The sequence below is a fragment of the Rhinoderma darwinii genome, chromosome 5 (assembly GCF_050947455.1).
Source record: "Rhinoderma darwinii isolate aRhiDar2 chromosome 5, aRhiDar2.hap1, whole genome shotgun sequence".
NCBI lineage: Eukaryota > Metazoa > Chordata > Amphibia > Anura > Rhinodermatidae > Rhinoderma > Rhinoderma darwinii.
Window position 1 is genome coordinate 161979609 of NC_134691.1, and position 14445 is coordinate 161994053.

The following is a 14445-nucleotide window of genomic DNA, read 5'->3' on the forward strand; positions in this document are numbered from 1 at the left end:
TTTGGCGATTTACAAAGTATTGGTTCACAACTGCAGAGGCTCAGATGTGAAATAATAAAAAGAAACCCCTGATAAGTGACCCCATTATGGAACTGCACCCCTCAAGGCATTTAAGGGGTGTAGTGAGCATTTTCACCCCACAGGTCTTTTCCATAAATGAATGCGCTGCGGATGGTGCAAATTAAAAATTTATATTTTTCCCTAGATATGCCATTCAGTGGCAAATATGTCATGCCCAGCTTATGACGCTGGAGACACACACCACAAAAATTGTTAAAAGGGTTCTCACGGGTATGACGGTGCCATATATGTTGAAGGAAACTGCTGTTTGGGCACGCTGTAGGGTTCAGGGCCGAGGGAGCACCATTTGGCTTTTGGAGAGCGGATTTTGCTTGGTACTATATTTGTTTGAGTATTGCTGGTGTTTTATAATGTGGGGGTACATGTAAGCGGGGCGGAGTATATAAGGGGCATAGTCAGGTGGTATAAAAAAATAAAAATAATCCATAGATGTGTGTTACGCTGTGAAGCAATCCTTTCTGCACAGGCCGGTGTCGCACTGATAAATGGTGTCATTTCTTATCCCCCTTTTGGTCCACACTCCGCGCCTTTGTAGTTTGGGGAATTTTGCTGGGAAAGTATTATCCTGGTATAATACGGGCACCGTCGCTTCCATCGGATATGATTGGGCCCTCCCTTCCTGGTTCCCTAATTTTAGGTCCTTGATAAATCGCCTCTTGAAACAGAAGAAATGTTCTCCTCGGGCACAACTGCATATTTTTTTATTTCCTGACTTATTGGAGCCATAACTAATTTTATTTTTCATAGACGTAGCGGTATGAGGGCTGGTTTGTTGCGGGACGAGCTGTAGTTATTATTGGTACCATTTTGGGGTACATGTGACTTTTTGATCACCTTTTATCCTATTTTTTGGGATGCCAGGTAAACCAAAAAACGCAATTCTGGCACAGCTTTTTTTGTTTTTTTTTTATACAGAGTTCACCACGCATTATAAACTACATGTTACCTTTATTCTGCGGGTCAGTACGATTCCGGCGATACCTCATTTATAGAACTTTTTTATGTTTTACAACTTTTTGCACAATAAAATTACTTTTGTAAAAAGAATGTATTTTTTCTGTCGCCAAGTTGTGAGAACCATAACGTTTTAATTTTTTTGTCGACGGAGTTGTATGAGGGCTTGTTTTTTGCGGGACGAGCTATAGTTTTTATAGGTACCATTTTTGGATACGTGCGACTTTTTGATCACTTTTTATTGTAATATTTGTAGGGCAAAGTGACTAAAAAACAGAAACTCTGGTAACGTTTTTTACGGGTTTTTTTACGCTGTTCACCGCGTGCAATAAATAATATACCTCCGGTCGTTACGGTCGTGGCGATACCAAATACATATGGTTTATTATTATTTTTCAATAATAAAGGACTTGATAAGAGTAAAAGGGGGATTGTGTGTTATTTGATTACTTGAAACTTTTATTGTTTTCAAACTTTTATTTTTTGCACTTTTTTTTACACTTTTTTATACTTTTTTTACACTTTTTCTCAAGTCCCACTAGGGGACTTGAAGGTCCAACGGTCAGATTTTTTTTTTTTCTAATACATTGCACTACCTATGTAGTGCAATGTATTAGATCTGTCAGTCATTCACTGACAGCAAGCCGTTTAGGCTTCGCCTCCCGGCGGGGCCTAAATCGGCTTCCGTAATGGCAGAGCAGGAGACCATTGTGTCTCCTGTTGCCATAACAGCAGTCGCCAGTCCCGATTGCCTGTCAGGGCTGGCGATCTGCTTGTAACCGCTACGATGCAGCAATCGCTTTCGATTGCTGCATCGAAGGGGTTAATGGCAGGGATCGGAGCTAGCTCCGGTTCCTGCCGTTACAGGTGGATGTCAGCTGTACAGTACAGCTGACTTCCACCGCTGATGACGCCGGATCAGCTCCTGACCCGGCGCCATCTTGCCGGCAGCTACGGAAGCCGATCAGGCTCCGCCGCCGGGCGGATCTTGACCGGCTTCGGTGCTAGGCAGACTGGGAGGCCAGTATTAGGCCTCCGGTTGCCATTGCAGCCACCGGAACCCCGGCAATTTCATTACTGGGGTTCCGATGAGCTGCAAACACCTTAAGTGCAGCGATCGCGTTTGAGCGCTGCACTTAAGGGGTTAATGGCGGGGATCGAAGCTAATTTCGGTCCCCGCCGTTACAGTCGGATGTCAGCTGTAAGATACAGCTGAGATCCGGTGATGATGGGACCGGCTCAGCTTCTGAGCCGGTGCCAAACGTTTGACGTACATGTACGGCAAGATGCGGGAAGTCAGTACTTTCCATGACGTACATGTACGTCAAATGTCGGGAAGGGGTTAAATGCAGAATTCCTTTATGTAGTGTTTATGAAAAGGACCAGATGCATCTCTTATGAGCTGACAGGTTATCATTGAATCCTGATCTCACCCTATAGTCTTGTGGATCATGCTTTTCCATCTTTTAATGGGTTCTTACACATGAACACTTGGCGAAGATAATGTTTAGGTCTATTAATTGAACAGAGCATGTCACATAGACAGACCCTTAAAGGGGTTGTTCAGGATTAGAAAAACATGGTTGCTTTTTCCAAAAACTGCACCACACCAGTCTACAGGTTGTGTGTGGTATTGCACCTGAGCCCCATTCTCTTCAATGGAGCGGAGTTGCAATACCAGATACAACCCATTCCTGGACAATCCCTTTTAGTTCTAGCATACAGATTGTACCGCTTAACAGCTCGCCAAAGTGCCTGTAGTAAGCTAGAATCTTCTTTTTTTTTTTTTTTTAATTTTTTTATATCCTCTGTGCTTCAGTCAATCAGTGCAAACCTAGCAGAAAAAAATCCACTGGGAGTACAATTTCAGTGAGCGGACTATAGTCTGTACCTCTTATAATAAATATCTTAATATAATAAATAAAACGGGCACTTCAAACCAGTGTCTTTATGCTCTGGTCACACTAGGGTCATGGCTTTCGTTCCTGATGGAGCTGTGACAGGTCTATTGAAAGGATCACAACAAATCCTGATGGATACCTTTGACTTATAATAGGGTTCATCAGGTTTCCATCGTGGGATCTGATATAATACCAATATGCAAACCCCTAACTGAAAATCAATAACGCTAATGTAAACCGAGCCTAAACCTTGGCTACATGGGTAATGTTACTAGTTTACCCAGAAGATGTAGAATGCCTCACGGCATATTTGGAAGGCAAATTTCTTATTCAGTAGCCAGATTAAATGATCATACTCCTTAATTTGTTATAGTTGGGTCAAACTGCAGTGCATAAATAAAGATTTGATTTTGAAAAGCATCAATTCACTTTACATATAATAGACTGCTTTATTAACTTGTGGAGACAAACCATTGCAAAAGAGTACAACCATTGCATCACTTGCTAATAACCCGGCAACCTGGTCCTTTTCTGTAAAATCCTGCTATATTATTGTCTGTTTTATCATGGCGAATGTAAAGGTTGACTGATATTTCACTTGGATTTACAGTTCAGTTCTTAGTTGTGTAACTATTTTATGACAACTGCAGGCAGTACTACTATGCGATAATTTATTCTGTAGACACTGCATCTATTTGCTTTTATAGGTTCACATCCTTAAAGGGGTTTCCCGAGATAAAATGAGTGTTTTTATGCTTCTAATTTATTAATATAAATACATTTGTAATTGGGAATCGGGTGACGTCACTCTCTGGCCGCTGTGTTGATCTTCAATTCTTTTCCGGGTATACGACACGTCACTTGTGACGTGCTGTGTATGGGCTGGTTCTGTTCTCGGGATAACAGCAGGGACCCCGCATGCGCGTTACGGGCTGTATAACAGAACCAGCCCATACACGGCACGTCACAAGTGACGTGTCGTATACCCGGAAAAGAATTGAAGATCAACACAGCGGCCAGTGAGTGACGTCACCCGTCCAGTACCCCACGGCAGCATCTGGAAACGGGGACAATTTGGAAAATGTAAGTATATTACAAATGTATGTATATTAATAAATTAGAAGCATTAACACTTAGTCATTTTATCTCGGGAAAACCCCTTTAATCTCCTAATCATACCTTTTTAGATGCTGGAATTTAAGTGGCTATTCTTTGTGCAAATCTAAATTTGCCCTTTGACATTTTCAAAATGATTCATTTTTCTTTTAATATGCATATATTCTTCTTGCATTACGTTATGTGACTTTTTGATGTTTTTTGTGATTTTTCTTTTAGATGTCACGTGTATATCGAAGCAAAAGCTTTAACAACTTTAGCACATCTTTGTGATGGCGATGCCAGAATTGGACTGAATGGCCTGCAGTTGTCGGTCCAGTCAAGACTTGCTGCCGGACCAGATACACAAACACCGGGAATGACTATAAAGGAAGAGCACATTAAGGAAGGCTTACAGCGCTCCCATATTCTTTATGATCGAGCTGGTGAGCAAACATAACAACTTTTCTTAATAAGGTGGTGTTAGTGATTAGGCATGTTCTGCTGTTCATGGTGTTCATGTCAGCAGCTTGGATATGACACCCATCGTTGCAAGTAAGAAGAGCTTAACATGTCCTTATCTAGGTTATAAAAAGGCGCATCTGTGTTATAGCTTCATAGAAAATTATTTTCAGCTATTCAAATAACATGTCACTGGGTTCGTGTATCATCTCTAATGCATCAATATGGGTAAAGTTATCTCTTGGCGGTTTTGTTATAGCAATACCATTGCTTAACTATTATCATAATACTTTAATCCATGTGTAACTAATTATTGAAATTACAGCTACTTAACCCCTTAATGACCGGGCATGTTTGTACCTTAATGACCAAGCCAGATTTGTCAAATCTGGTATGTCTGACTTTATCAGAGAATAACTCTGTGAAAGTTTTGAATATCCAAGTAATTCTGACATTGTTTTTTCGTCACATGTTGTACTTTATTTTAGTGGTAAAAGTAGACTGATACGATTTGCGGAAATTAATTAAAAAATAGAAAAATGGAAGAAATTTTGTAAAAATTACCATTTTCCCCTATTTTTAACTGCAATATGTCACATATGTACACACATACTGTACAATTTTTTTTAAATTAAATATATATTTCTATCTCTTTACTCCATTTTGGCAGCACTTTTGAAAAAATAAAATACATTTTCAGCAATTTAGAGGACTTACAAATTGAATAATAATTTTATAAATTTTGAAGTACATTTTGTTTTCCTGCACCAAGCCAGGTTTTCAGAGGCTCATAGGTGTCAGAATGGTGGAAACCCCCACAAATGACCCCATTTAGAAAACTAGACCCCTTAAGGTATTTACCTAAGGGTATAGTAAGTATTTTGACCCCACAGTTTTTTGCTAAATTTAATACATAGCAGGTGAAAAAAATAATAATTTCACTTTTTTTCATAAAAGTATCAGTTTGAAGACCAATTTCTTTGTAAAGCGACCATGAGAATGAAGAAACACCCACAAAATCTATCACCCTGTTTCTCCTGTTTTCAAAAATACCAACATTGTGGCCCTAATGCGCTGCCTGGACACACGGCAGGACCCAAAAGGAAGGGAGCACCCGGAGGCTTTCAGGACTCATATTTTGCTTGAAAATGTTTTAGGCCCCACTTTACATTTGGAGAGGTTTTGAGCTGACAGAACGATAGAAACTCCCCATAAACGACCCCATTTAGAAAACTAGACCCCATAAGGTATTTATTTAGGGGTATAGTAATTATTTTGACCCCACAGTTCTTTGCTAAATTTAATGCATATCAGGTGAAAAAAATAATAATTTCACTTTTTTCATAAAAGTATTTGTTTGAAGACCGATTTCTTTGTAAAGCGACCATGAAAATGAAGAAACACACCCCAAAATCTATCACCCTCTTTCTCCTGTTTTCAAAAATACCCACATTGTGGCCCTAATGTGTTGTTTGGACACACGGCAGGGCCCCAAAGGAAGGGAACACCAGGAGGCTTTCAGGACTCATATTTTGCTTGAAAATGTTTTAGGCCCCAATGTACATTTGGAGAAGCTTTGAGCTGCCAGAATGATAGAAACTCCCCATAAACGACCCCATTTCGAAAACTAGACCCCTTAAGGTATTTATCTAGGGGTATAGTTAGCATTTTGACCACACAGGTTTTTCGCTAAATATATTGAAATTAGTCTGTAAGAATTAAAATGTACTTTTTTTCTGAAACATAGAAATTTTTATTATTTACAAGGAATAACGAAGAAAATGCACCCCAACATTTGTAAAGCAATGTCTCCCGATTACGACAATACCCCATATGTGGTAATAAACTGCTGTTTGGACCCACAGCAGGGCTCAGAAGGGAAGGAGCGCCATTTGGATTTATGATTTTGCTGGAATGGTTTTCGGTGCCATGTCGCATTTGCAATGCACTGGAGGGACCAAAACAGTGGAAACCCACCAAAAGTGACCCCATTTTGGAAAAACCTTCAAGGAATTTTTCTAGGGGTATAGTGAGCATTTAGACCCCACGGGTCTTTTGCAGAGTTTATTAGAATTAGGGCGCGAAAATTAATATCAACATTTTTTCCACTAAAATGTTGCATTTTCTAATTTTCACAATGATAAAGGAGGAAAAAAACAACCATTTTTTTATAAAGCAATTTCTCCCGAGTACGGAAATACCCAACATGTTGTCATACGTTTTTTCATTAGAAATGAATTAACCCTTTCAGGACTGATCCATTTTTTGCTTTCATATTTTAGATTTTCACTCCCCGCTTTCCAAGAGCCATAACTTTTTTATTTTTCCATCAATAGAGTGGTGTGAAGGCTTATTTGTTGCGGGAGAATCTGTTGTTTTCATTGGTACCATTTTGGGGTACATGCGATTTTTTTTTTGATCACTTTTTATTAAATTTTTTTGCAATCCTGAGCAAAAAACAGGAATTCTGACACCGTTTTTTAGTTTGTTTTTTTTGCGGCGCTCACCGTACGCTATAAATGACATTTTTACTTCTGCGGGTTGGTACGATTACGGCGATACCATATGTATATAGGTTTGGTCCTTTTTTTTAGCGTTTGCGCAATAAAATGACTTATTTATATAAAAAAAAATTCTGTGTCACCATATTCTGAGAGCCATAATTTTTTAATTTTTTAGTCAAAAAAGCTGTGTAAGGGCTTGTTTTTTGCGGGACGGATAGAAGTTTTTATTGGTACTATTTTCGGGTGCATGCGACTTTTTGATCACTTTTTATTCTTTATTTAGGGAGCGGTGGTGACCCAAAAAATTGCGATTCTGTCGTAGTTTTTTATTGATTTTTTTTGGGGTGTTCATCGTGCGGGAAAAATAACATAGTTTTATAGTTGGGTTCGTTACGAACGCGGTGATACCAGATATGTGTACTTTTTTTACGTGTTCATTTTTTTTCTATAATAAAAGTCTTATAGGAAAAAAAGCATTTAGTGTTTATAGAACTTATAACTTTTATTTTTACACTTTTTTTTTTAAAACCTTTTTATTACTTTTTTTTACTTTTTTAACTTGTCCCACTAGGGGACACTTGGTCTTGCAGCTTTGATCGCTGCTAGAGTACATTACACTACATACGTAGTGTAATGTACTCTAACTGTCATTGTGACGTGACTGTCACACTGACAGGAAGCAGAGGAGGAACGGCCGGAGGCTGTTCCTCCGAGGCTTCCGTGCATGGCAACCCGGAGGTCATTATCTGACCTCCGAATGCCGTGACAAGCATCGGTAGCCCCCACGATCACTTCGTGGGGGCTGCTGATGTGCTTCAAACCACTTAAATACGGTGACGGCAATCCGTCGCCGCACTTAAGGGGTTAACTGCCGAAATCAGCGGCGATGGTCCGCTGTCCGGCAAGACTGATGTCTCAGCTGTCGGGGACAACTGTCAGCGCGCGTCTGTCACTCTGTGTTTACACAGAGTGACAGTTTGAAATGCGGACGAAAATGAACGTCATGGTGCGGGAACTAGCAGCCGACCATGACGTTCATTTTCGTCCCTGGTCGTTAAGGGGTTAACTGTAAGCTTGCTTGTGTTATTGTGCAGTTTAGTACATTACCAGGGCGAGGGGTATACAGTAATTATAGAGGGATGGAATAACATTTCTGGAACAGTTATCAGGTACACACCTTGAGAGACTAGGAAAGAATGTGAAAATCATTAATGTTAACAGCAATCCGATACTTTCTATAATGAATGTTGAGATAAAATACACCACCTTTTATTGCCTTTAAATTTAAGAAGCCACGCCGTACAAAGGATTCAGAGGTCCACTATTGCAACCCTTCTGTTTTAGGCTTTGTTCGTATCTTCTTCAGGGCTCCGTTCTGGCGTTTCATCAGAACGGAACCTTAGGTTTCCTTTTGCATCGCTATTGATTTCAATGGTGACGGATCTGGTGCAAATGGTTTGTTTGTTTGTTTTTTAGTTGTGCAAGGGTTCCGTCATTTTGACGGAAGCAATACCGTAGTCGACAACACTATTCATTCTGTCAAAATGACAGAACCCTTGCACAACTAAAACCAACATTTGCACCGGATTCGTCACCATTGAAATCACTGGCGATGCACCTATGGTTTCAGTTTGTTTCAGTCAGGATTCCTTTCTGGCGGGAAGCTCCGGCGGAATGCCAGAACGGAGCCCTTACGCAGATGTGAACGAAGCCTACAGCTCCTATACCAAACTATATACCTCCATTATAACAGGCTACAAACAATCTCTTTGTAGTCTGATCCAACATACTCCCTTGCATCTGTCCCTAAAGTCTTACTAACTTAAATTTGGCAGCTTAGCAGGAAGGGGACAAATGGATGACAATATGACTGCAGAATCCTACTACAAAGTGCATGTTTGTAGCCTGGTACCATGTCATGCAGTAGCTGCAAAGGCAAATAAGATGTTGGGGTTTATATATAAGAGAGATAAAAACCTGTGAGCCAAGTGTATCCCCCCCCCCCCCATAAATCTTTTGTAAGACCACATCTTGAATATGGGGTCTACACTAATTGATTTGAGAGATTTGGAGAGGGTTTAAGAATAGGCAACTAGATTGGAGAGGATGTGGAAAGCTAGAATAACATGGCTGATTTCTTCTAGAAAAGGCACCACACTTGTCTGTGGGTTGTATCTGGTATTGCAATGAACCTGTGGACAGGTGTGGCACTGTTTTTAAAAGCACTATATTTTTTTTTATCCTATATAGTCCCTTTTAATAAATGGGATGTTTAACAATGAGCCTGTGAAAATTGTGCTTGTTCAGCTTGGGGAAAAAAGACACCTTAGAGGTGATCTTATCAATATGTATAAATGTATTTGTGTCAATAAATATAACTGGGACATGATTTATGATTTTAATGTAGTGTACAAGGGACCAAGGTACATTCTTTACATGTGGATGGAATGAGATTCAGACATCAATATAGGAAAGGGTTCTCTACAGTTAGAGTAGTCAAGCTATAGAATGCCCTACCCCGAGAGTTCGTAATGGCGGATGCTATAACTGCATTCAAGAAAGGGCTAGATGCATTTAGGGTTCTAAATTATTTTAGCAATTAACGATTTGTAATTGATTTGAGAGATTTAACTTGATGCTATAAAGATCTTGAAAGGGGTATAGTTGGGCTTTTGGCTTGAGCGGGGTACTGGGTCTGACAGGGAAGCACCAGAAATAACTGTCCAGATCGATCTATTGTGGGCAAATCTTGAAGGCAGGATCGCTCCTCTATCATGTCCCCTGTGCCAACCGCACCTTCCCCTAACTATCGGCTGACTATCACCCCTTTAACATCTTCAATTCAGCCAGAGTCCTTGTCTGCTTATCTGCAGTTCAGGAAAGCTACGTCACAGGGGCAGTCCCAGCGACATAACTATCAATATATGGACAGTTACAGTGAAGGAAATAAGTCTTTGATCCCTTGCTGAGTTTCTAAGTTTGCCCACTGTCAAAGACATGAACAATCTAGAATTTTTAGGCTAGGTTAATTTTACCAGTGAGAGATAGATTATATTTAAAAAAAACAAAACAGAAAATCACATTGACAAAATTTATATATATTTATTTGCATTGTGCACAGAGAAATAAGTATTTCATCCCTTTGGCAAACAAGACTTAATACTTGGTGGCAAAACCCTTGTTGGCAAGCACAGCAGTCAGACGATTTTTGTAGTTGATGATGAGGTTTGCACACATGTTAGATGGAATTTTGGCCCACTCCTCTTAGCAGATCATCTGTAAATCATTAAGATTTCGAGGCTGTCGCTTGGCAACTCGGATCTTCAGCTCCCTCCATAAGTTTTCGATGGGATTTAGGTCTGGAGACTGGCTAGGCCACTCCATGACCTTAATGTGCTTCTTTTTGAGCCACTCCTTTGTTGCCTTGGCTGTATGTTTCGGGTCATTGTCGTGCTGGAAGACCCAGCCACGAGCCATTTTTAATGTCCTGGTGGAGGGAAGGAGGTTGTCACTCAGGATTTGACGGTACATGGCTCCATCCATTCTCCCATTGATGCGGTGAAGTAGTCCTGTGCCCTTAGCAGAGAAACACCCCCAAAACATGATGTTTCCACCTCCATGCTTGACAGTGGGGACGGTGTTCTTTGGGTCATAGGCAGCATTTCTCTTCCTCCAAACACGGCGAGTTGAGTTAATGCCAAAGAGCTCAATTTTATTCTCATCTGACCACAGCACCTTCTCCCAATCACTCTCAGAATCATCCAGATGTTCATTTGCAAACTTCAGACGGGCCTGTACATGTGCCTTCTTGAGCAGGGGGACCTTGCGGGCACTGCAGGATTTTAATCCATTACGGCGTAATGTGTTACCAATGGTTTTCTTGGTGACTGTGGTCCCAGCTGCCTTGAGATCATTAACAAGTTCCCCCCGTGTAGTTTTCGGCTGAGCTCTCACCTTCCTCAGGATCAAGGATACCCCACGAGGTGAGATTTTGCATGGAGCCCCAGATCGATGTCGATTGACAGTCATTTTGTATGTCTTCCATTTTCTTACTATTGCACCAACAGTTGTCTCCTTCTCACCCAGCGTCTTACTTATGGTTTTGTAGCCCATTCCAGCCTTGTGCAGGTCTATGATCTTGTCCCTGACATCCTTAGAAAGCTCTTTGGTCTTGCCCATGTTGTAGAGGTTAGAGTCAGACTGATTAATTGAGTCTGTGGACAGGAGTCTTTTATACAGGTGACCATGTAAGACAGCTGTCTTTAATGCAGGCACCAAGTTGATTTGGAGCGTGTAACTGGTCTGGAGGAGGCTGAACTCTTAATGGTTGGTAGGGGATCAAATACTTATTTCTCTGTGCACAATGCAAATAAATATATATAATTTTGACTGATTTTCTGTTTTGTTTTTTTAAATATAATCTATCTCTCACTGGTAAAATTAACCTAGCCTAAAAATTCTAGACTGTTCATGTCTTTGACAGTGGGCAAACTTCCAAAATCGGCAAGGGATCAAATACTTATTTCCTTCACTGTATATCACTGGGGCCACCCCAGGGAAACTGCATTGATGCCGCTTCCCCGGGCTGACATCGGAGCCAGGGTCTCAGACTGCTTTGAAAGGTTTGGCGGTGTGGGATTGTGTTCAGTAGCAGCTGGAGTCCTCGACTGCTTATTTGGCTACTCTGGCTGCTATAAAGATCTTGAAGGTGGGGGATAGTCGTGCTCTCGGCTTGATCCGAGATATAATGGACAATTAAGTCATTGGACCCGACTTATACGTTAATTGGAGGCTGTAAGGGATACCTAGCAATGGCATCCATAACCTATAATGGTATCCGTTTAACATGTACGTCATAAACATGCATGACATTTAACCCCTTCCCGCACCTTGACGTAACTGCACGTCGAGGTGAGCAGTGACTTTGCGCACCTTGACGTGCAGTTACGTCTGTACTTTGACAGTTAACTGCTGCGCGGCGGTTCACTGTGCAGAGTGTCTGCCCTGCATTCCCTGTTGCCGATCAGCGGCCCATCGCCACTGATTTAGGCGGTTAACCCCTTAGCCAGTCTTTACCTTAGTCTATTGCGATCGCCGCATTTAAGGTGTTAAGCGCAGATCGGCAGCCCCGATGTGAAATCACGGGGGCTGGCGATTGTACCCATAGCAACCGGACGCTAGACAATGGCTTGCGGGCTGCCATGTACAGAAGCCTATAAGGACCAGCCAGAGGCTGGACCTCATAGGCTCCCTGTCAAAGTGACTGTCACGTCCTGTCAGAGCTGCTAGTCTAAATGTCCCCTAGTGGGACAAGTAAAAAAAAGATTAATAAAAATGTTTAATAAAAGTTATAAGTTACATAAACAAAAAATGCTTTTTTTTCCTATAAGAAGTCTTTTATTATAGGAAAAAAATGAACACGTTAAAAAAGTACACATGTTTGGTATCACTGCGTTCGTAACGACCCAAACGATCAAACTATAATGTTGTTTTTTGCGCACGGTGAACACTGCAAAAAATAAATTAAACATTTTTTTAAAAAACAATGCCAGAATCACTATTTTTTTGGCCACTACCCCTCCCAAAATATACAAAAAAAGTTATCAAAAACTCGCATGTACCCCAAAATAGTACCAAAAAAAACTACAACCTGTCCCATAAAAAAACAAGCCCTTACACAGCTTTTTTGAGTGGAAAATAAAAAAGTTATGGCTCTCAGAATATGGTGACATAGAAAATAAATAATTTTATGAAAAAGTGATTTTATTGCGCAAACACTGCAAAACTAAAAAAAAAAAATTATATACATATGGTATCGCCGTAATCGTGTCAACCTGCAGCATAAAGTAAAATTGTCATTTATAGTCCAGGGTGAACGCCGTAAGAAAAAAAAAAATAAGAAAAAACATTGTCCAAATTGATGGTTTTTGGTCACCTTGCTTGACAAAAAATGGAATAAAAAGTGATCAACAAAACCGCATGCACCCCGAAATGATACCAATGAAAACTACAGATTGTCCCGCAACAAATAAGCCCTCACACAGCTCCGGTGAAGAAAAAATAAAAAGCGTTGTTTTCTATTTCTAAAAGCGGGTAACATCCGACAACATTTATCAGTGCGATGCTGGCCACATATCTATGAATTATTTATTTACCCCATTATTATGCCCCTGATATACTCTGTACTTATGACATATATGCCCTCACATTATAAACTGAAATACAAGTAAAACCCCAAACAGAAATAATACCAAGCAAAATCTGTGCTCCAAAATCCAAATGGCGCTCCCTCTCTTATGTGCCCAAACAGCAGTTTACGTCCACAGATCTGACATCGCCATACCCGGGAGAACCAGATTTAATATTTTGAGGTATTTGTCTTCAGTGGCACAAACTGGGCACAACATATTGTGCACTAAAATGGCATATCCGGAAAATTTTAATTTTCACTCTGCACCACCCATTGCGCATTTACCCCTTCGTGCACCATGACTTAATAGCATGTCGTGGAGTGTGGGTGGGTGTATGGAGCGGGCTCACGCGCTTAGCCCGTGCCATACGTTGCGGGTGTCAGCCTGTAAAAATTACAATATCCTGCAATACATTAGTATTCTAATGATCGCTGGTTCAAGTCCCCTAGGGGGACTAATAAAATGTGTAAAAAAAATATTAAATAGTTTTTTGTAAAAAAAATTAAATATTTAAAATCAAAAAGAAAACCCTTTTCACATTTTTTCCCGCTAAAGCAATGTAAAAAATACACAAAATTGGTATCGCTGTGTCTGTAAAAGTCCCAACTAATACAATATACCGTTATTTAACTCGCACGGTGAACGCCGTAAATAATAAGGAATTTAAAACGCCAAAATCGCTTTTTCTTTTGTCACCTTCGCTCTAAAACAAAAATGTTTTAATAAAAAGTGCTCAAAAAGTTTTACATACCAAAACTACAGTAGGTCCTGCAAGAAATAAGCCCTCGCAACGCTCTATTGACGAAAAAATAAAAACGTTATGGCTCTTGAAAGGCGTGGAGTGAAAAAAATAAAATATGGACCAGTCCAGAAAGGGTTAATTAATTTCTAATTAAAAACATTCATGACCACATGTGGGGTATTGCCGTACTTGGGAGAAATTGCTTTACAAATGTTTGGGTGCTTTTTCCTTCTTTATTCTTTGTGAAAATTAAAAAATTCAACATTTTAGTGGAAATAATGTAGATATTCATTTTTACGGCGTAATTCTAATAAATTCTGCAAGAGACATGTGGAGTCAAAATAATCACTATATCCCTTAAGTGGTGTAGTTTCACAAATGGGGTCACTTTTGGGGGGTTTCCGCTGTTTTGGTACCTCAGGGGCTTTGCAAATACGACATGACACCCGAAAACCATTTCAGCTAAATTTTCGCTCCAAAAGCCAAATTCCCTTCTAAGCCCCGCTCTGGGTCCA

At 40.3% G+C, this 14445-nt stretch overlaps 1 protein-coding gene across 3 annotated transcripts in view; it reads left to right on the top strand.

Annotated features, from left to right (window-relative positions):
• The window catches only part of WRNIP1 (WRN helicase interacting protein 1), a 118365-nt gene that overhangs the window by 79956 nt on the left and 23964 nt on the right, over window positions 1-14445 (top strand). For all 3 annotated transcript variants that reach the window (XM_075826697.1, XM_075826695.1, XM_075826696.1), the window contains exon 4: window positions 4272-4477. In XM_075826697.1, the coding sequence (XP_075682812.1) occupies window positions 4272-4477 (206 nt within the window). The remainder of the gene's footprint in view (window positions 1-4271; window positions 4478-14445) is intronic.